General features: G+C 36.8%; 1 protein-coding gene across 1 annotated transcript in view; it reads right to left on the bottom strand.

Annotated features, from left to right (window-relative positions):
• ZNF658 (zinc finger protein 658) overlaps positions 1-13,142 on the bottom strand; it is a 33,407-nt gene extending 20,265 nt beyond the window's left edge. The window contains exons 1-4 of the mRNA XM_053578175.1: positions 12,900-13,142; positions 11,854-11,911; positions 6,963-7,089; positions 6,573-6,668 (exon numbers count right to left, since the gene is read on the bottom strand). Of these exons, the coding sequence (XP_053434150.1) occupies positions 6,573-6,668; positions 6,963-7,089; positions 11,854-11,868 (238 nt within the window). The 5' untranslated portion in view covers positions 11,869-11,911; positions 12,900-13,142. The remainder of the gene's footprint in view (positions 1-6,572; positions 6,669-6,962; positions 7,090-11,853; positions 11,912-12,899) is intronic.
• Positions 13,143-24,717: the final 11,575 nt, after the last annotated feature.

Raw genomic sequence — 24,717 nt, 5'->3', positions numbered from 1 at the left:
TCCAAGATCTGGGTGTAAGCACGGTTACATTCTTGCGTTCTTGTGAGGGCCCTCTTCTGGGGTGGAGACTGCCAACTTCTTGTTACTTCCACATATCATCAAAAGAGTTAACTCTCTGGTCTATTTTCAGAAGAACATTCTAATCTCTTTCCTTCCTTCCTTCTCTCTCTCTCTCTCTCAATTTCTCTCTTTTTTTACTATAAAAACAAAAACAAAACCTACTTTATTTGAATGATTTACCTGAAGAGAAAGGGTAGATGAATTAACCAGAGGAAAAATATGTCAAATGTTAAAACACAATGGCAGGATAAAGGAGCTATCAGGGAAATTTCTAAAGGAGCTATCAGGGAAAGGAAAATGATACTATAATTTAACATATTATCTTGACTCCCTATAATGGTGGATCTGGGAACTGAATGTCTAATCTAATCTCAAAATATTGAAAACAAATAAAACCTGTGTCTGCACATGTAACTAAGGCTTAAAACCATCAGAAAATTTGTTCATTAATTCTACCTAAGGACTTAGAGCCCACAGTACAGTGGTTACAGCACCAGACACATACACCGAAGATGGCAGGTTTCAACCCAGTCTGGGCCAGCCAATAACAACTGCAACAAAAAATAGCAAGGTGTTGTGGCGAGAACCTGTAGTCCCAGCTACTTGGGAGGCTGAAGCAACAGAACTGCTTAAGTCCAAGAGTTTGAGGTTGCTGTGAGCTGTGACACCACGACACTCTACCCAGGGTGACACAGTGAGACTCTGTCTCAACAACAAATAATAATAATAATAAATAAATAATTATTAAAAGAAATTAAATTTTTATAGGTTTTATAGATATGACAATCATATGTTTTAAGAAAAACAATCACAAGGGAAGCATTTCAAATAGTTTCAACAATATGCCTCATGACCTAATTACCTCCCAGGGCCTACCTCCAAATAGAATACATATAAATTGGAAGGTGGGCCTCAGTCACTCAGTCCACTGCAAACTCTGTGGACTAACAATTTATATGAAATGAACAAATTTCTAGGGATAAAACAAACTGCCAAATTCATTTAAGAAGAAAAGAAATAACTTGAACATACTAATATTTATTTAAGAAATTAAATATGTAATATATTAGTTTACATATATAGTTCATATATATGTAGAATATTCAGTTTATAAATATAAATATGAATACATATACACACACATACATGCATACACATACACACACACTTGTATTTCCAAATAACAGCTTTAGGACAAAATGATTTTAACTAGAGAATTCTATCAAACATCTAAGGAAGAAATAATACTAATTCAACAGAATCTCTTCCAGAAAACATAAGAGGAGAGAATATTTCCCAAATTATTTTATGAGGCCTACATTATCCTTGCGACAAGATGAGACAAAGGCAATTCGAGGAAAAAATCCTAAAGGCCAATATGACATAATACAATATCCTCAAAATATTAAGAATATAATAAATCATGACAAATGAGATTTTATCCCCCAACTGTAAAACACTTGAAATAGGGGGGTGTCCATAAACTGCACACAAACTTTATGAACACCTTGTATTAACTGTATTAATAGTCTTCCAAGACAATTTTCTCTCCAAGTTTAGGAAAAAGAAAAGGATGTCCACTCTGACCACCTTTACTCAAGGTTATAGTAAAAGTATCAGCCAGAACAATAAGCCAAAAATAACCAAAAGATATAAAGCAAGTCTATTCAGAAAATCATTTATAAGCCTACATAAACCTTCTTGAACTAAGAAATGTTTTTAGCAAAGGCAGAACATAAGGCCAATACAGAATCATGTGCTTATAAACAAGCAAGTATCAAATGGAATTTGAAATTTTAGAAAAGCAGCACAATTTACCATAGCACCAAAAAACAAATAAACAACAACAAAAAGGCTTGGTGTCTGTGTTATGAAAACTATAAAAAATGGATGAAAGCAAATAAATACTAAATAAATGGGGAAGAATATTTTGTTTATGAATTAGAAGACTCTATATTGATAAGATATCAATTCTCTTTAATCTATAAATTCAATACAATCCCAGGTAAAATATGAGGATCCTTTCTTTGTAAAAATTAAGCTCACTTAAAAATTCATAGAGAAGATGAGAATTGGAGAACTGACTTCAAAACTTAATTAACAAGCTATAATAATCAAGTTAATGTAGTACTGGCATCAGCAAAGATATGTAGATGAATGAGAAAGAACAAATTATCCAGATATAGACCCACAAATACAAAGTCACCTGTTTTCTAAGAAAGAATGCTATTTAATAGAAAAATAATAGTCCTTTCAACAAGTAGTGCTAGAATAACTAAACTCAAAAAATTAAACTTGACACAGTCTTCACACTTTCTATGAAATTTAACAGAAAACGGACAAACTAAGTGTAAAAAGTGAAATTTTAAAATTTCTATAGGAAAACATAGGCATAAAACTATTACTTTTAGTTCTGAAGTTCCTAGATGGGACAACAAAAGCATGATCTATAAGAGAAAATTAACAAATTGGACTTTATTAAAATAATGTTCAGTGTTGGTCAGTCTTCTCTTGAAATTATGCCAGTAAGAGAAGAGGGTTTCATCATCACTAACTGCCAAGTGGGGACAGAAGTCCAGGTTCCCCATTAATCTGTTCTGACAACTGGGAGATGGAAGAGAAGGCTTCCACATTAACACTGGACAGGGGTGGGAGATCAAGTTCCCCACAGGCCTCTGCTGACACTAACCACCTTGCATTGCCTCAGATGCCAAGGTCCCTAGTTGTTCAAAGTTATTCTTCTTTTCCAGCTTCCAGAATCTTATGTTTGATATACATAGAGGGCACCAAAAAATACAGACACATTTAATAAAGGAAAAAATTGTACTGAAATTGTAATACTCAAGTCACATTTGACTTCTGCAATTACAAGAGATATAAGATTTAATATACAAGATAACAAATGTTATCAGTATGTATCAAGTATTTCGATTTTGATACAGATTTTTCCTTTCTTAAAGGTACCCTCTGTATATACACATATACATAGAGAGGGCCTTGTTTTATTGTGCTTTACTTTATCGCACTCCACTGATACTGCATTTTTACAAATTGAAGGTTTGTGACAAGTCTATCAGAGCCATTTTTCTTGGCTCATATGCTTACTTCATATCTGTGTCAGTATTTTTTAACAAAGAAGTATTTTTTAATTAAGATATGCACATTTTAGACATAATGCTATTGCATACTTGAAAGATTACAATACACTGTAAACATAACCTTTATATGCCCTGGGAAACCAAAAAGTTAGTGTGACCCATTTTATTGTAATGTTCACTTTACCGAAGTATTCTGGAACTCAACCTGCAACACCTCTGAGTTACTCCGTATGAGTACATATTTAATTATACTTAGTGGGCAGAGTAGAAAGAATACATTTACTCCACGTTTCTCCCAGTTAATGCCTTCTATATTAAATCTTTTCCAGAGAAGAGTCATAAACTTATTCTTATCATCTTCCATAATAATTCTAGTTCTGCTTTGATAATCAGGTCCGTTTTATTTATTTATTTTTTTTATTAAATCATAGCTGCGTATATTGATATGATCATGGGGCATCATTCACTAGCTTTACAGACCATTTACCAAGTTTCACATATTCCCTTGTAAGATGCACCGCTGCTGGTGTAATCCCACCAATCCCCTTCCTTCTACCCACCTCCCCCCTCCCTCCCCTCCCTTTCCACCTTCCCCATATTCTTAGGTTGTAACTGGGTTATGGCTTTCATGTGAAAACCCTAAATTAGTTTCATAGTAGGGCTGAGTACATTAGGTCCGTTTTAAACAATTTGAATCCTTTGTCTATATGGATATCTCAAGATCCTTTCCCCACTGTTCTGCAATGTCACCTAAAACCAACTATCTATAAAAGTGCCTGTTGTTTCTTGAGCTTTCTATTCTGTTTCACCAATTACATCAATTTTACTGTTTTTTATACTAACATTCTATTTCTCAGTTTTACAGTTTATTTCTATTTCTAATTTTACTTTCAAATTCTTCTGTTTTCACTAGTGTATTTTTGTTACTATTCTTGCTTAATTAATACAAATATGAAATGACAATCTTACTTCTGTTCACTAATCTTACTATATCTTATTTCACAATTATCACACAATTTTGGAACTGATTTCCTTTCTTACACACTGTCTAAAAGAGACAATCTTTTAAATTTTCATGTGGAGTTTTTAGTTATTAATTTCTAGATTTACCAAATTATGTTCAGAGATTATTTGTGATGATTCTAATTTGCTGGATTTACTGGGGTTTCCCTACTAATAGTGTACTTCCACTAACTTACAATTTTTCCATGGGAAAGACAAAGGCTTGTTCTTTGCATTTGGCAAACTATACACACATGTATGGTTTACTTTAATATAAATGCTGTTTATATCACCTATAGACATTTATGTAATGTCAACCGTACCAATTATTTCATTCTAATCCTATTAAGTATATCTTAATTCTAATTAATTTTAAGTTCTTAAAACTCCATTATTTTATATGCTATGAACATTGATATCATATTATTTGGGGCAGTCACTCAAATCCTTAAAGGCTTTCTCTTACCTGTGCTCTAGAGCTAGAGAGGCTTCTTTTAATTTAATGCACTTACTGCCAAAATTCAAATGTGAGTAATAAAAGAAAGTAAATTCTAAGTTATTTCATTTATTGTCTCAACAACTTTCTCATTCTTTTAGAGATATCTTTTTTAGACACTCAATATGAGCCAATCATTTAGTGACTGGAAGATATGCTTGACCTAAATTATGACAATCTTTACATTACACTATTTGTTTATATGGCTTTACAACAAAATCTTTCAGTAACTGTGCTTCACTTCTAGTAATTAAAACGATCTTTCCCTTTTGTTCTAGGAATTATATTGAAAACTCTAACTTTTAAAAATTCCTGAAATGGTTTATTATTACAAAGTCATATGATAAATGGTTTATTATTACATAGACATATGAAAAGATACTTGACATTTATCAGCAATCAGGAAAATTGTTATGATTGTGTCTCACTCACCCCCTCAATTCATATGTTGGAACCCTAACCCCAGTGTAACTATATCTGGAGACATGCCTATAACAAAGCAACCAAGGTTAAATGAGGTCATGAGGGTGGTCCCTAATCCAACAGGACTAGAGTCCTCATAAGGAGAAGAAATACCAGAATGTTCTCTCTATCTCCTGCACTGTTTGTGCACAGAGGAAAGGGCATGTGAGAACACAGCAAAAGGGTGGTGATCTGGAAGGCAGGAAAAGAGGCCTCATGAGGAACTCACAAAAGCACCTGATCTTGACTTCTAGCTTCCAGAACTGTGAGAATTTGCTGTTTAAGCCACCCAGCCTATGGTATTTTATTATAAGAGTCCTAGCCAATACACAAATACGAACCAAAACCATAATGAGATACCACACTTCACATCTATCAAGGTGACTAGAATCAAAAAATCAGATAATAACAAGTGGTAAGAATGTGGAGAAATCAGAACACTCCTATGCTTTGGTTAGGAATGGCAAGTGGTACATCACTGAAAAAAACAATCTGGCAGTTCCTCAAACAGATAAACACAGAAATACTGTATGACCCAGCAATTCTACCACTAGACATATACGGCAAGAGAAATAAAAACATGTGTTCATGCAGAAACTTGCAAATGAATATTTAGTCAGCATTATTCATTCAAAATAGCCAAAAGGTGGAACCTCAAAAATCTACTTACTGATAAATAGATGGTATATTTATATAATGGAATATTACTTGGCCACAAAAAAGGATGAAATACTAATATATGCTATAACATGAACCTTATAAACATTATGCTAAGCAAAAGAAAGCAATAACAAAAGATCACATGTTATATAATTTCATTTATATGAAATGTCGAGAAGAGACAGATCTATATAGAGAGAAGTAGATCAGTGGTTGCCTAAAGATGGAGGGGATAGAGATGATAGGAGGATGATAACTAAAGGGTACCAGTTTCTTTTTGAAGTGATGAAAACTGTGGTGGTCATGTTTACACATACAATTGTCCCTCAGTATCCGCGAATCATTGGTTTCAGGACTCTACTCCCACCACCGAGGACACCAAAATCCACAGATGACAGAGTCCCTGATATAAAATGCATATCACCTATGCACATCCTCTTGTGTACTTTAAATCATTATTATTATTTATAATAGCTAATACACTGTAAATGCTATGTAAACAACTATTATACCCTATTGTTTAGGGAAAATGACAAGAAAAAGTCTATGCATATTCAATATAGACACAACTTTTTTTCTGAATGGTATCCATCCCATGGTTAGTTAAATCCACAGATACAGAGGGCTGACTGTATTTTTAAATGTACTAAAGATTATTGAACTGTACACCTTAAATAGGTAAATGGTATGAGATGTGAATTATATGTCAATAAAATGGATAAAAATAAAATACTTTCAAAGGTGCTCTCCCTCTGAGGTCCAACACCCCCTGAGTTCCTTGTGTCAATGCTCACCTGGATACCTGTGGCTGAGGAATTCGTCCTCTAAGGACCAGGGCTCTTCTCCTTGCTCCAACTTGAAGATCACTTTGGGTTTGCTAATGCAATACCCTGTAAAAATGAAATAATTGAGAGTGTACAAGGACCAGATCCATGGGTGTTGGGGTTTCCAAAGATAGAAAAAGATACAGTAGCAAAGCAATAAATGAAGGTGACCATTATAAGTTTTCAATGGGAAGGGAATGACAAACATTGTTTCTGTTTCTCTAAAGGTTTCAATCACTTTAGAATTGGACTGATTAATCTAAAGCCTGAATAACCCCAATGACCATAAAGGGTCCATGTGTTTTGATCATTTTTTAAAAGTTAACATATTCTAGAGGGAGTCACATGTGGTCTGCTCACCCAGTGAAACAAGGTGGCTGTAATTCTCCAGCATCACATCTCTGTACAGTGTCCTCTGCACAGGGCCCAAGTGCTGCCACTCCTCCTGGGTAAATTCCACAGTCACGTCCTCAAATGACACTGATTCCTGTAACCACACATTTTGTTCAAGATTTCATAATTAGGTGACATAGAAAATATCTTTGGAAACTACTACTTTTCCTATTCATTTTTGAGGCTCTAACATGAATGGTTATAAAGGCCATTTTGGACTTAATTTTGTCTTAAAACTTATCACTCAATATAGTTTAAAAAGTTTTTAACTTACCGCAACTCATTTATATATACTTATAAACTCTAGATTTTTTTTAAGACAAGAAAATTCAAAGGAAATAGACTTCTCACAATTCTTTTCTACATTGCATTGGATTATTCTGGCACTCTCTAGGATAGTCACACCCTTGTTGGACATCATCAGTGCAAATAATGGGAGCCAAGGAAGAGATACCCATAAGCTCTGGCACTACACCTGGCCAAGCCCAGGTATAAAAAATGTATAAAAATATATCAATCTAGAGATCACAAAAAGCAGAGAACAGCTTACAAAGGAGTCAGAACCAAACAGACCAGTAGAAAAGAATACTACCTATATGGAAATACTAGCAACAGATATTGGCATAGGGTTATAATAAAAGGGGGGAAGCAACAACCATTTGATAACTACTTTCTTTTTTTTGTAGAGACAGAGTTTCACTTTATGGCCCTTAGTAGAGTGCCATTGCATCATACAGCTCACAGCAACCTTCAACTCCTAGGCCCAAGCGATTCTCCTGCCTCAGCCTCCCGAGTAGTGATAACTACTTTCTTAGCAGCTACCCAACCTAGCTGTATGAGCAGCTTATTAAAAAAAAAAAAAAAAAAAAAAAATTATTTATTTTCTTGACAAATATTTCAAGTAAGATCTTGTTTATATGTGGAATTTAAAAAATTCAAACTCATAGAAGTAGAGAGTAGAATGATGGTTACCAGAGGCCCGGGGACAGGAGCCAAGAAATGGGAGGTGCTGGTCAAAAGTAGAAAGTTTTATTCAGACAAGAGAAATAAGTTTGTGAGACAGTACAGAGCATGGTGACTACAGTTAATAATACTGTAATGTATGTTTCAAAATGTGCAGCTTCTTAATGATGCCAAAAACTGATATACAGGGAACAAAAGAAAAAATTGGGTTAGAAATTTTAGCAAGAGATCTGTTCATATTGTTATGTAAGGGCCCAGAGATCACAAAGCTAGAACTGTCCCTTAAACCAACACCCAGGCTCAGCGCCCGTAGCCACATACACTGGGGCTGATGGGTTCAAACTCAGCCAGGCCTGCTAAACAACAATGACAACTACAACAACAACAACAACAACAACAAAATAGCTGGGCGTTGTGGTGGGGACCTGTACTTCCAGGTACTTGGCAGACTAAAGCAAGAGAAGCGCTTAAACCCAAGAGTTGGAGGTTGCTGTGAGCTGTGATGCCACGGCACTCTACTAAGGGCAACATAGTGAGACTCTGTCTCAAACAAACAAGAAAAGAAAAGAAAGAAAAGAAAAGAAAAAATCAACACACACAATTTTAGAGCACAAAAGGTAGGTCAAGGATGAAGGCAAGCATTTAGAGTCACAAACAACTTAGATGGTAACTGAGGTTATTGGAGACAATCAGACTGCTCCTTGAGCACATACAGATGGGGAAAAGAAAAGCACCAAAAACAACACTTAAAGAACCATAAGTACTAAAGAGGCTGACAGAAATAGTGCAGGTCACTAAGCCAGCACAGAAGTTTTTTGATAAATAGTAACAGAATCAGGACAGGGTAGAGTTTTAGAAACTGAGAAATGGAAAAGTATCTATAAAGAAAGACTTCAAATTCAAGCTAACAAGTGATGTCAGCAAAACAAGAAAATTCTCTTGTCCATAAAAGCAGTGATAACTGCCCCCATATACACAGGGCTCCTTGAACCAGTTGAAGAACTGGGAGACCTACTGGTTTCACTAAATTGTGGAATCAACTTTCTCAGAACTCCAAAACCTAACTAAAACATTGCAGCAATCTGCACAATACTTACACAAGAAAAACACCTATATCATAGTAGGAACAGTGATCATGTGTCACTTTAACTTTCCCTTATTTCCATCCCTCTCTGTGTTAGCTTTGAGAATGAACTGTCTAATATAACAGTGAAAACCAGCAGCCTGGCAATGATGGAAGATTGGGATCGGAGTTAGACTTCTGTCAAAGCCTCATTTCCAGAAAAGCATCACTATTTGACCTAGTTAGTCCAGTGGTTCCCTGGAAGCCTCCCACATAAGGCTATTTAAACTGACTTGAGAGCTCACCCAGCATGAAAAGCCGTATCTTTAGAGGCAGAAACCTCTTTAGAGCCGTATCTTCTTCTCCTTGGCAGAAACCTGAGGAGGTGAGTAATAGTTGGGGTATATATAGTCTAATCAAAAAGCTTTATTAAAAGGAAAAGCTAGGGAATAAGATATCCATAAGGTTTTTAGAAGCTGATATAGAATCTAGAAAGCCACCTACATGCATGGGGTGATCACAGGGCCAGGGCCATGAGCATGCTCAGGAAAGGTGTCAGAAGGCCCTATGTTGTCCCTTCTAGGTGATCTTCAGGTTTGGAGAAAGCAGGAAGTGAAGGCTGATAAAGAGTTGTAAACGCCAGGATGACTGTTGAATGAATGCCCAGTATTCACAGGGCTCTGTGGCAAAAATTGGGAGACTTTAGTTTTTAAGGAAAATTTCTGCAGACTTCAACTACCACATACAATAATAAATACTCTTAGTTAAAAAAAAAAAAAAAATCACCAGAAAAATTTCAATGACCATTGGAGAGGGGAATAATTCTTCTAGTGTTGCCACAGTATTCTATTTAAAATGTCCAGTTTTCAACAAAAAATTTCAAAACAAGAAACAAGAAAGTAAAACCCATACGCAAGAAAAACACATGTAATCAATAGAAATCATTCCCGTAGACAATGACATTTGATTTAACCAGAGAATACTTTAAATCACCTACTTTAAATTTGGTCAAAGACCTAGAGGAAATGATATCTAAGGACTAAGACCAGTATCTCACCAAATAAAGGATGCTAATAAAGAGAAATTATTTTTAAAAGGGACAAACATAGGAACTCTGGAGTTGAAAAGTATAATAACTAAAACAAAAATTTCACCCATACAGTATGTTCAAATACGTAGGTTCATAGCAGATTTGAGCAGGTGGAAAAAAGAATGAACCACTGGACATGTCCATTGAGATTGTACAGTGGAAAAAAAAAAAGAAAGAAAAAAATAACAAAAAATAAACTGTAGGACAGGATCAAGCTTATCAATATATGTATAATGAGAGCACCAGACAGAGAGGAAAGAGTCTAAAAGGATATTTGAATAAAATGTTTCCAAATTAGATGAAAATGATTAATCTACACATCCAAAGCATTCAATAAACTTTAAGCAGGATAAACTTGGAAAAAGAAATCCTCATCTGGACATAAGATAAAACGCAACAAACACAAAGACAGAGATACTCTTGAAAGCAGCAAGAAAGAAATCGTATTAAAATATAATTTCTAATTAGAAATTACAGAGGACAGAAAGCAACAGGACAACACATTCCAAATACTGAAGGAAAAACAGTTACCAAGAATCCTCTCTACCCAGCAAAAAAGGGAGAAATTGAAACGTTTCCAGTTAAACAAAAACTAAAAGAATTCATAACAGGCAAAACTGCTAATAAAGAGTAGCTCAGGAAATCTAGAGGCAAAGTAGGTTGCTTGGGGCTTGGAGGGAAGGGAGTGATAGTTAAAGTGTACAAAGTTTCCTTTTTAGGAAATGAAAACTTTCTAAAATTGACTGTGGTGATGTTTGTATGTCTGTGAATATACTAAGAAAATCATAGTATAAATCATCACTAAAATCATCACTTTAAATGGGTGAATGGTACAGTATGTAAACTGAATCTCAATAAAGCCGTTAAAAAAAAAAAAAAACAAGAGGAGCTGAAATCATATAGAGGTAACAGAGGAGATTAAAGGGTCAACTGGGAGTGAGCCATGTGAAAGGACAAGAGAAGAAGACTTTGTGCAGGTCTTAGCAGGGCTAGCGCTAGCAGAGAATCAACAACAACAAACTTTCCCAGAAGGACAGAGGCAAGTGGTACACGAGAATCAAGTAGGAAAGGATAAGGCAACACCCACTGGATTTGATTATAATCCCATTAGGGTCACTGGAGAACAAAGGCAAATGACAAGAAAAACCAAGGGAGTTGGAAGTTGAATACAAAATGTGGTAACCGATGAAAGAGAACAGAATTTTAAACCTTCTGCTGAGCAACCTGAGCATTATCAGTATTCAAAATACTTAAGAATAATTTCAAGAACATCCCATTGATTCATCAGAAAAATGTCTATTTCAACTCTTGTGTTTGAGTTCTTGAAAAACAGTACTGAACAAGTTCTCATTGAGCATAATGTTTTCTATTTCTAGTGAAGAACAAATAGAGGAAAGTTATTATTAACTTGTTATTTGACAAGTTACTAACCAAAGCACCTCCTTATAGAACAAATATATTTATCTTTACATCCCATGAGGAATCAGTTTGCTCTTTCTCATCAATGTAAATATTTAATTGCTGTCTGACACTCTGCCGTGGCTATCAAAAACCTCAGAAATAAATGTGGAGCTCAATTTGGTAAATTTGTAATATTGGAAGACTGCTTCTATCCACATGCCACCTTTGCTCTGCGAATGTGTCTACCATTGCCATTTCTACTTTTCCATGTTAATGTAAAGACACAAAAACCTTTATGGAACCCATTATAAAACAAACTGATTATTTAAAACTGAACTCACCTGAGACATGTACATTTCTGCTGCTCGTGAGTAAGTATAGAGAGCTGTGAAGGTTCAGCTGGGGAGGAAGAGAAATAGGGTCATAAGAGACCTAGTCTGCCTTATAGATCCTATACAGATTGTCCCCGGCTTACTATAGTTTGACTTTATTACAATGATTTCATCAGGATATAACCCCATCATACTCAAGGAGCATGCATATTCATTTGCCTAAAAAGTTTATCACACCCAGCTGGAGAAAAGGCTTCCTAATGAGGAATGTCCCTTTGACTCCTGAAAATGAATGGAAGGACCACACAAAGGTCCCTGAACATGTGCATCTCTGATAAGACTGTGTGCACTTCAACTTGCATTTTCACTGAGTAAGTAAAACATTTGTTGATGTAGTAACAATTTCTGTTCCATTCTAGTAAAAAGTAAACATAACAGAAAATTAGACAAGTTCAGACACACAGATATGAAACTCTCTACCTTTATTAAAACTGATGTCAAAAAACTACACGGGTGAACATATTAATCAAGTTCTTATTCTCTTTACACCGTGAGTGAAAAGCATCTACAGAAAACTGAAATAAAGATGGGATGATAAGTGTACACATTCCACTTCACAATCATACCTGGGTCAGGCCATCCTGCGTTAAGCGCTCAGAAGCCGCCAGGTACTGACAACTCTGGGTCCTAGGTAGGTAGGAAATTAAGACGAGCAAGAAACAGGAAGTCAAGCCTATCTGTATTGCATCCCACCTGCCTCACCTACTACTTTGTAAGCTGGGATATCCACACCCATGAAATTCCAAATGGCAAGTTTAGAACAAGTAGGGTTGTTTTGAGGATTAAATACTGAACGATGAGAACAAGTATCTCATAATTTTGATAGCAGCGTACATCTTATACAGTGAATTATTACACTTGACAAAATGTTTTACAGACAAAACTCTCCGACTAACGGCAAGAGTTCCTAGTCCTGCTCGTCATCAACGTTATACACGCACAGTCCCCTCCCTGGACCGGCAGCCCGGACACCACGGCCGGCACCCAGCCCCTACCGCGGACCAGGACTCGGCCTGACCCGCGCCGAGCAGCCGGGGGTTGGGGGAGGGGAGGGCCAGCCTGGGGATTCCCGAGACTTCTTGCTCCAGTCTCCCGCACCACCTGTCCTGAGATCCCCAGGCCGCGCAGAGGCCCGCCACCGGAACTCTCACCCGAGGTGCGCACCCTCTGCTCCGGCACAGATGTAAAGACAAGATCTCAACTCTCTCAGGCGGGACAGGGCGGCCGGCAGGCGGAAGGGCTGGTTTTGCACATGCGCAAAGTGAGCGCCGAGACCCCACTCCCAGAGTGCCGAGCGGTGGGTCCCTACGGTGGAAAACTACAATTCCCGTGAACGTATACTCCCGAAGGAAGTAATTTTTCCGCTTGGTTAGCGGTTTGGGTGTGACTGTTGTTTTGGAGCCCAGGTTTTTCCCGAATCCCAACAGGTTATGGGTGTAACAAGAAACTACAACTCAGGTTCTGCAGGTTCTCGATTGGATCCTGGTTATAGACAAAAGCAGCTGCAACAGACGTTGACAATTTGGGAAACATGAATACAGACTAGACATAGAAATATTAAGGAAAATTCCCGTTATTTTCTTGGTGTGATAATATGTGAACCATGCAGGAAATTGTTGTTATAATTTAAAAGAAACATCCTGAAATATTTGCAATTACATATTTGTAGTTTATTTTAAAGTAACACTTTGAAATAATTCTGCAAAAGGATTAGAGAAAGCAAATATGTAAAAGGTGAAAAATTGTTAAATCTGCGTACACGAATCAGCTTACTTTACTGTTTGATACTATTCTGAGTATCTGTTTTAAAAGATGTTGGGAGGAGGGGCGGACTTTACCATTCTTATAGAAGTATGCCTTTAAACTCAAAGTTACCAAGAGCAGCAAAGGTATATTAAAATATTTATTAGAAGCTGAAAAATAGAACAGATACTAGAAAACATAATAGACAACATCTATAACCAGCAGGGTTTATCTGGGGAGGAAAGCAGAGAAGCTAGCTATTCAAAATTACACAACTGCTACATGAAACCCATGCAATTCAAAATAAGAAAATGATTAATGTATCCACCTTGCATTTTCATGAAGAAAACTTCCTTGAAACTTAATGTGTACACACATCTGACTTCTTAACAAATTAGGGACATATGGGCACAATAACACGGATTTCTTTAAATAGACTTTTTAAAAGAGTAGCTTTAAGTATATGGAAATATCGAGCATAAAGTACAAAGAGTTCCCAAATAGCCCTTCTTATCAACCCTCACATGATTTCCCTCTTTTAGTAACATCTTGAATTAGTGTGTTACATTGTGTACAATTAATTAATGAAGCCTATAGTTTACCTCAGCTTTCATTCTTTCTATTGTGTGGTTCTATGGATTTTACCAAATGCATAATGTCATTTGGTGTGATTTCTACCAATGCAACGATGCAATATCCACCAGTATAGTGTCATACAAAGTAGCTTCATTACCATAAAATTCCCCTATGCTCTAACCTGTTCACTCTCCCTTCCTGAAATCCTGGAAACCACTCATCTTTTTACTGATATTTTTGCCTTTTCCACAATGTTGCATAGTTGAAATCAGACAGTATGCAGTTTTCCAGACTGGTTTCCTTAATTTAGAAATAGACATTTAATCTTTCTCCATGGCTTCTCATGGCTTGATAGCTCATTTTTTTTTACCTCTGAATAATATTCTACTATGTGTTTATATACAACAGTTGATCTACTTTTCTATTGAAGCACATCTTGATTGCTTTCAATCTTTTGCAATTGCAAATAAAATTGCTATCAGCGTTTGTGTGTAGGCTTTTGTGTGAACAGAAGTTATTGTACCAGTTGGGTGACTATCAAGGAGCATAAGTGTTTAATTATAGAATGAGACTATGTTTAGCTATCTTATTTTGTCTATGCCAAACTTTCTTCCAAATCAACAATGTTTACTATATAATTTTGCATTCTCACAGCAGTGAAACAAAGTCCCCACATTCTCACCTGCATTTCACCTTGTTGCTGTTTGGGATTTGGGCTAGGTTAATAGATATATAATGGCATCTTATTGTAAATCTCATTATTTGAAACTCCATAATAACATATGATGCCAGGCTTTTTCTCATATTTTATTTATCATAAGTGTGTCTTTTATGGCAAAGTACTTAACACTTTCAGTCATTTTTTATTGGGTTGTTTATTTTCGTTTTTATTTGATATAAGGAAATTATTGGGTTGTTTATTTTCTTGTGGTTAACTCTTAAGAGTACTTTGTTTATTTTGGATAAAATGTCTTAATCACTACATTTTTGCAAGTATTTTCTCTCAAACTGTGACTTGACTTTTCTTGACAATCCTTCACAAAGATGAAGTTTTTAATTTGAATGAAGTCAAACGTATCAATTTGTTCTTCCATGGATTACGGTTTTGGTGTGGTCTAAAAACTCATTTCCAAACCCAAAAACATTTAGATTTTCTCTTATGTTACTATCAAGAAGTTTTATAGCTTTATGTCTTATATTTAGACCTAGGATCCATTTTGAATTATATTTCATGAGAAGTATAAAGTTTGTGCCTACATAAATATCTTTTTGATTGTGGATGTCTAATTTGTCCTGCATCATTTTCTGAAAAGCTGTCTTTTCTCCTTGTATTGCCTTTGCTCCTTTGTCAAAGACCAATTAATTCTTTGGAGTTTTCTCCATAGACAATCAAGTCATCTGCAAACAAATTTAGCCTTATTTTTTCTTCTCAATCTGTAGTCTTTTTATTTCATTTTCTTTTTCTGTACCGTTAGCTAGCACTTTCAGTATGATGTTCAAAAGGTATGGTGAGAGGGGTTATCCTTCCCTTGTTCTTTATCTTAGCTATAAAGCATTTAGTTTCTCACCATTAAATATGATGTTAGCTGGGAGGCACCTTTGGCTCAGTGAGTAGGGCGCCGGCCCCATATGCCGAGGGTGGCGGGTTCAAACCCAGCCCCCGCCAAACTGCAACAAAAAAATAGCCGGGCGTTGTGGCGGGCGCATGTAGTCCCAGCTGCTCTGGAGGCTGAGGCAAGAGAATCACGTAAGCCCAAGAGTTAAGAGGTTGCTGTGAGCTGGGTGATGCCACGGCACTCTACCCGAGGGCGGTAAAGTGAGACTCTGTCTCTACAAAAAAAAATAAAAAATAAATATGATGTTAGCTGTTTGTTTTTCTATAGATATTCTTTACCAAGTTGAAGTGGTGCTGTTTTTTATTTGCTGAGAGTTTTTATTATAAATGGGGGCTGATTTTTGTCAAAGGCATTTTCTGCATCTATTGATAGGATTTTTTCTTTAACCTGATGATGAGATGGATTATATTATATTTATTGATTTTTAATGCTGAAACAGCCTGCATACATGGGATAAATCTTACTTCATTATGGTGTATAATTCTTTTTATATATTGTTCAATTCTATTTACTTTGTTGAGGATTTTTGCATCTATATTTATGAGAAATATTCTCCTATAGTTTTTCTGTCTTGTAATATCTTTGGTTCTAATCTTATACTATTATTGGCTTATAGAATGAATTAGAAAGTATTTCCTGCACTCTATTGTTTGAAAAATTTTCTAGAGAACAGCTATCTTAACTGTTCGGTAGAATTCACCAGTGAAAATATATAGGTTTGGAGCTTTTTAAAGGAAGGTTATTTATTATGATACATTTTTTTTTAATAGATGTAGGCCTTCGCATAGAGTCTATTTCTCATTTGCATGATTTTTGGTAGATTGTGTCTCTTCTAAAGTATTGGTCTATTTCATCTAGGTTACTGGATTTGTGTGCATAGCATTATTCACTACATTTAGAATTCTAAGTTGGTGGGTATTTTTTTTTTTAAATCTGTAAGTAGTTCATGCCATTCTCTTCTTGTTAGCATGGTTTTGAAGCGATGTCTGATACAATTCTTATTCTATTTCTAGATATGTAGCTCCTTCCCCACTGCTTTCTTTCAAGATTTTCTTTGTTTTTGATTTTCTGCAGTTCTAATCTGATATACCTAGATGAATAGTCTCTTAACTTCCTGTATCTGTAGTTTAGTGACTGTCATTAATTTTGCAAAAGTCTTAAATACTTCAAGTATTTATATGGTCACTCTTCTTTTATTGATAGTTCCATTATTCGGATGTTATACCTTTTATCTTACAGTGCTAAGATGGTCTGTTCCATCTTGAAAAAGTATATCTTTGCATTTAACTTTTGGAAATTTACATTGACATATCTTTGAGCTCACTGATTCTTTCCCAGCCACATTAAGTCTACTGATGAGCCCATGAAAGCATTCTTCATTTTTTGACACAGTGTTTTTGATTTCTATCATTTCCTTTTGATTATTTCTTAAGCATTTCCATTCCTCTGCTTATATTACTTGTCTGATCTTGCATGTTTTTTCACTTGTTTTCTTAGAGCCAATAGCATATTAATAATAGCCATTTTAAATTCTAAGTCTGGTAATTTCAAAATTTCTGACAATTCTGAATCTGGTTGCCATACTTGCTTTGCTTCTTTAGACTGCATTATTTTGCATTTTAATAAATTATAAATTGTTATTGAAAGTTGAAAATTAGGTATCACATAAAAGGAACTGAAGTAAATAGATCTTAAGTGTAAGGTTTAATATTTATCTGGCTAAGAGTTAAGCTATGTTCACTGTTTGCTGTAGTTATCATGTCTGAAGCTATGCACTCTTCTTGTTTTTATCTACTCTGTTGCCTTTGGATGTTCAGACATTCCATAGGACCTGAAGCTTTCAGTTCTTTTAGCTATAACTCCCTGATACTATGCAGAGGTACCACAGATGCAGTAGTAATGTTTGGGAAGAGGCCAAACCTTCTACAATCCTACGATTAGGTCTCAGTCTTTTAGTAAACTGAAGTTTGTATTTTTTTCCTCCACATCAAAGCTTAACAGTGGCTGTTGTTAGATTATTTTCCTTCCCCAGGTAAGTTATGCTTTGGTAAAACCCTATCAGGTTAGGCTCTGGTAAAATTGTTTCCCTTGAGGGTAGACTTTGTTAAGGCTAAAAGAAAACTCTGAGCATATTTCAAAAACAGTTACTTTTCCCCTCCATCCTTTTCTCTGATCTTCATAGTGACAACCTGGTAAGGATCTTGGTAAGCTTTATAAAGTATGGGAAGCCCTGCTAACACTGAGCCCCTTCCTCTAGCAAATCAGGAATTACAGGTTAAAGTGTTGCAATTCACACTGACCAGGTGTATGCATCTGCCTCTGGGCATCTGCTCCTAGTAAATTACGATTCTCTGTATCTGCCAGTTTGTTCTATAATCTCAATTCTCTCATTGAGCTAAGAGTTGTTAGTTTTCAATTTATTCAGCTTCATTCTTGTGAAAATGACAGTAATGACTTCCAAGCCCTTTGGGTGTCAGACTTGAAACCAAAGTCTGTTTATTGTGTTTTGAGTTACACTGCCTGCCTTTAAGCTATAAAAACAGGTCTTTCAGAAGTTTAATCAGATTTCACCTATAATTCTTGGTGCTTACCTTGTGAGTGTTGATGTAATTCTTGGCGTAATATTTTCTTAGCTTTCCAGATATTTTCTAAAACATAATGTGAAGTGTTTTATCATTTCTGTAGATTCCAATGAAACCTTAATCTTTTGCTAGTAGCCATTTTCATATTATTCAAATTTATATTTAGAATTATTTGGCTAACAGAAAAAAATCTGGGAAGGCTTTTTTTTTTTTTTTTTTTTTGTAGAGACAGAGTCTCACTTTGTGGCCCTCGGTAGAGTGCCATGGCATCACACAGCGCACAGCAACCTCCAACTCCTGGGCTCAAGCGATTCTCCTGCCTCAGCCTCCCGAGTAGCTGGGACTACAGGCGCCCGCCACAACACCCAGCTATTTTTTTTTTTTTTGGTTGCAGTTCAGCCGGGGCTGGGTTTGAACCCGCCACCCTCGGTATATGGGGCTGGCGCCCTACCGACTGAGCCACAGGCACCGCCCTGGGAAAGCTTTTAAGTACCCTGTTTCGCCTAAAATAAGACATCCTCCGAAAATAAGACCTACTTACAGGAAAGATTAAGACATCCCCTGAAAATAAGACCTAGCGCATCTTTGGGAGCACACCTTAAAATAAGACACTGTCTTATTTTCGGGGAAACAGGGTAGTAACATAAGGCTTTTCTAATGTGATCAATACAAATACTGAAACATTGACTTTCAAAAAATAAACATTTGGGGCGGTGCCTGTGGCTCAAAGGAGTAGGGCGCCGGCCCCATATGCTGGAGTTGGCGGGTTTAAACCCACCCCCCCAGCCAAAAAAAAAAAGCATTTGAACATATTCTTAGTAAAGTATCTCAAGAATGGGAGAAAAAGAATCCAACGTATTCAATACTACTATGAAACCAATGTATAATCACCTACACATTCATATGAGTGATAAAACATGACTATAGTTCAGAAAGGAAAAGGGAAGGTGGGAAGACCGAGAAGAGGGAGGGTATTTGGTGGGACCTCACCTAAGGTGCATAATACAATGATACACCTCAAAACTATTAAGAATAGAGCATAGGAGGTGGAGCAAGATGGCAGCCGAGTAACAGCTTCCTTGCATCTGGGCACCGTGAGTCTGGGGAGATAGGATTCCAGGCATCTCTGGCTGGTGGGAACTGCCTATCATCACTCCTATGAGGATACAGGAAGTCAGCAAGAGACTTCTGGACCCCAAGAGGAGGACTAAAACAGTGGAAAACCGGCAAGTGGTCGCGTGTGTTCAATCCGTCTAAACCCGCCCACAACTGTAAGTTCAGTAGCAGCGAGACTGCAAACCAGAAAGGCCTTACTTGTGAACCGTTTTGATGTCCTTACTTGGCACTGAGTTGAACTGCCTTGGGGAAGACCTGAGCGGGAGTGTGGAGAACTTTGGCCGTTGTCTAGGGCCCCAGTCTGAGCCGCTGAGCCAGACGGAGCTAATAGTGTTTGGCGGTGGGTCACACGGAACCATTGTCAGTGATCTGCCCCAGCAATCTCCGCCATCAGGGTCGCAAAGCTAGAAACGGGTGGGAGCTGGTAACCCAGCAACCAAGTAGCCTAAGGGTGGGGTCTGAGCCGCCTTGCAGCCCTAACCCTCAGGGGCAGAGTGAGACCGGTTTTGGTACACTGGGTAAGTGGATAGCCACTTCAGCAGTGATTCCAGCGAGAAAGCTGGGAAAGCTTCTGCTCAGCAAGTTTACAAGTTCAAAGTGCCTTTTAAGGGGGCTGAAGAGAGATTTAGGGTGTCTACCTGCTGGGGTTTGAGAAATCAGCAGCCTCCAGTCATATAAGAACTGTGACTGACATCTCATACCCCAGAAGACCACGTGTTGCTCAGACAATATTCGATAACATATACAAACTGCTCTGTTTTTGGTTGTGTATTTTTTTCTTTTTTTTTTGTTTGGTTGTTTGTTTTTTTTGTTGTTGTTTATTTTGACGTTGTTGATGTTCTTTTGTTTTTTAGTTTCAATCTTTTCCATACAGATCCCTTTTTCTTTCTCAATTTTTCTAGTTTAATTATAATTTCCCATTGCTGCCTTTTTTAATAACTACAACTTCATTTTGCTAGTATTTCTACTGCTATCATTTGGTTGCTCACCCAATTTTATCCCTGTAAAGTTTTCTGCTTGCTTGTTTTGGTTTGATTTATAGCATTTTTGTCTTTCCTCTCTACTTGGTGGAGGTCGGGTACTGTGTCTGATCAGGTTAGCAAAGAGCTGCTGACCTCAAGGGAACCACGCAACTGGGCACCCCCAGAAGGTGGGGTTTTTTAAGGTTGTGTCAAAGTACCCTACTGTACACCTATATTGCCCTGTCTCCCTCTTTCTGTGCCTCTCTTCTTTTTGTCAATATTCCTCATACACACCCCCTCTCCTTTCTCTATCTTTCCTTTTTTTCTTATCACTCGGTCCTCCTTTCTTTCATCCCTTTTTTGCTCTTCAAACTTCTCACCCTTCTGGTCCTGTAACCCTTAGTCCACAGGCACAAGAACTTAAAGAGCAAGAGGAAGTGAAAGGAAAATTAGGGCAAGGAAACAGACAAAAGAAATCACTCATGAGGAAGAATCAACAGAAAACTCCAGGCAACATGAAGAACCAGTCTAGAACAACCCCACCAAGGGACCATGACGTAGCTACTGCAGATGATTCCACCAGTAAAGAAATGTTAGGAATGACAGAAAGGGAATTTAGAATACACATGTTGAAAACAATGAAAGAAATGATGGAAACAATGAAGGAAATTGCTAATAAAGTGGAAAATAACCAAAAGGAACTCCAAAAACAGAATCAAATAAGAGATGAATGATATGAAGAATATAAAAAGGATATAGCAGACCTGAAGGAACTGAAACAGTCAATTAGGGAACTTAAAGATGCAATGGAAAGTATCAGCAACAGGTTAGACCATGCAGAAGAAAGAATTTCAGAGGTAGAAGACAAAGTTCTTGAGATAACTCAGACAGTAAAAGAGGCAGAAAAGAAGAGAGAGAAAGCAGAACGTTCACTGTCAGAATTATGGGACTTTATGAAGCGTTCCAACATACGAGTTATAGGAATTCCAGAAGGGGAAGAAGAATGCCCCAGAGGAATGGAAGCCAGACTAGAGAATATTATAAAAGAAAATTTCCCAAACATCACCAAACATTCTGACACACTGTTTTCAGAGGGATATCGGACCCCAGTTCACCTCAACTCTAACCAAGCTTCTCCAAGACACATTGTGATGAACCTGTCCAAAGTCAAGACAAAAGAAAAGATTCTGCAAGCTGCCAGGAATAAGCGCCAGTTGACCTACAGGGGCAAATCCATCAGAGTGACCACAGACTTCTCTAATGAAACTTTCCAAGCAAGAAGACAATGGTCATCTACTTTTAATCTACTTAAACAGAACAATTTTCAGCCCAGAATTCTGTACCCTGCTAAGCTAAGCTTCAAAATTGATGGAGAAATCAAATCATTTACGGATATACAAACATTGAGGAAATTCGCCACAACAAGACCAGCTCTACAGGAAATACTTCAACCTGTTCTACACACTGACCACCACAATGGATCAGCAGCAAAGTAAGAACTCAGAAATCAAAGGACAGAACCTAACCTCCACACGGATGCAAAAGATAAAACTAAGCAATGGACTCTCACAAAATAAGACGAACAGAATACTACCACACATATCAATTATCTCAATAAACGTTAATGGCTTGAATTCCCCACTGAAGAGACATAGATTGGCTGACTGGATTAAAAAACACAAGCCATCCATTTGCTGTCTGCAAGAAACACACCTGGCTTCAAAAGACAAATTAAAGCTCCGAGTCAAGGGTTGGAAGACAATTTTTCAGCCAAATGGAATTCAGAAGAAAAGAGGAGTTGCAATCTTATTTTCAGATACATGTGGATTTAAAGCAACTAAAGTCAAAAAAGACAAAGATGGTCACTTTATATTGGTCAAGGGAAAACTACAACAAGAAGACATTTCAATTCTAAATATTTATGCACCCAATTTAAATGCTCCCAGATTCTTGAAGCAGACCTTACTCAGATCTGATAATACCATCATAACAGGTGACTTTAACACACCTCTTACAGAGCTGGACAGATCCTCTAAGCAGAAATCAAACAAAGATATAAGAGATTTAAATGAGACCCTAGAACAACTATGCTTGATAGATGCATATAGAACACTCCACCCCAAAGATAAAGAATATACATTCTTCTCATCACCCCATGGAACATTCTCCAAAATTGATCATATCCTGGGACACAAAACAAATATCAACAGAATCAAAAGAATTGAAATTTTACCTTGTATCTTCTCAGACCATAAGGCACTAAAGGTGGAACTCAACTCAAACAAAAATGCTCAACCCCACCCAAAGGCATGGAAATTAAACAATCTTCTATTGAATAACAGATGGGTGCAGGAAGAAATAAAACAGGAAATCATTAACTTCCTTGAGCATAACAACAATGAAGACACATGCTACCAAAACCTGTGGGATACTGCAAAAGCAGTTTTGAGAGGAAAATTCATCGCTTTAGATGCCTACATTCGAAAAACAGAAAGAGGGCACATCAAGAATCTCACAAGAGATCTTATGGAATTGGAAAAAGAAGAACAATCTAAGCCTAAACTCAGTAGAAGAAAAGAAATATCCAAAATCAAATCAGAGATCAATGAAATTGAAAACAAAAGAATCATTCAGAAAATTAATGAAACAAGGAGTTGTTTTTTTGAAAAAATAGATAAACCATTGGCCAGACTAACTAGAAATAGAAAAGTAAAATCTCTAGTAAACTCAATCAGAAACGATAAAGGGGAAATAACAACTGATCCCACAGAGATACAAGAGATCATCTCTGAATACTACCAGAAACTCTATGCCCAGAAATTTGACAATGTGAAGGAAATGGATCAATATTTGGAATCACACCCTCTCCCTAGACTTAGCCAGGAAGAAATAGACCTCCTGAACAGACCAATTTCAAGCACTGAGATCAAAGAAACAATAAAAAAGCTTCCAACTAAAAAATGCCCTGGTCCAGATGGCTTCACTCCAGAATTCTATCAAACCTTCAAGGAAGAGCTTATTCCTGTACTGCAGAAATTATTCCAAAAAACTGAGGAAGAAGGAATCTTCCCCAACACATTCTATGAAGCAAACATCACCCTGATTCCAAAACCAGGAAAAGACCCAAACAAAAAGGAGAATTTCAGACCAATCTCACTCATGAATATAGATGGAAAAATTCTCAACAAAATCCTAGCCAATAGATTACAGCTTATCATCAAAAAAGTCATTCATCATGATCAAGTAGGCTTCATCCCAGGGATGCAAGGCTGGTTTAACATACGCAAGTCCATAAACGTTATCCACCATATCAACAGAGGCAAAAATAAAGATCATATGATCCTCTCAATAGATGCAGAAAAAGCATTTGGTAAAATCCAGCATCCTTTTCTAATTAGAACACTGAAGAGTATAGGCATAGGTGGCACATTTCTAAAACTGATTGAAGCTATCTATGACAAACCCACAGCCAATATTTTACTGAATGGAGTAAAACTCAAAGCTTTTCCTCTTAGAACTGGAACCAGACAAGGTTGTCCTCTGTCACCTTTACTATTCAACATAGTGCTGGAAGTTCTAGCCAATACAATTAGGCAAGACAAGGAAATAAAGGGAATCCAAATGGGAGCAGAGGAGGTCAAACTCTCCCTCTTTGCTGATGACATGATCTTATACTTAGAGAACCCCAAGGACTCAACCACAAGACTCCTAGAAGTCATCAAAAAATACAGTAATGTTTCAGGATATAAAATCAATGTCCACAAGTCAGTAGCCTTTGTATACACCAATAACAGTCAAGATGAGAAGCTAATTAAGGACACAACTCCCTTCACCATAGTTTCAAAGAAAATGAAATACCTAGCAATATACCTAATGAAGGAGGTGAAGGACCTCTATAAAGAAAACTATGAACTCCTCAGAAAGGAAATAGCAGAGGATATTAACAAATGGAAGAACATACCATGCTCATGGATGGGAAGAATCAACATTGTTAAAATGTCTATACTTCCCAAAGCAATCTACCTATTCAACGCCATTCCTATCAAAGTACCTACATCGTACTTTCAAGATTTGGAAAAAATGATTCTGCGTTTTGTATGGAACCGGAAAAAACCCCGTATAGCTAAGGCAGTTCTCTGTAACAAAAATAAAGCTGGGGGCATCAGCATACCAGATTTTAGTCTGTACTACAAAGCCATAGTGGTCAAGACAGCATGG

The sequence above is a fragment of the Nycticebus coucang genome, chromosome 2 (assembly GCF_027406575.1).
Source record: "Nycticebus coucang isolate mNycCou1 chromosome 2, mNycCou1.pri, whole genome shotgun sequence".
Lineage (NCBI taxonomy): Eukaryota > Metazoa > Chordata > Mammalia > Primates > Lorisidae > Nycticebus > Nycticebus coucang.
The sequence above is the reverse complement of the archived record's forward strand: the minus strand, read 5'-3'. Positions and strand labels throughout refer to the sequence as shown.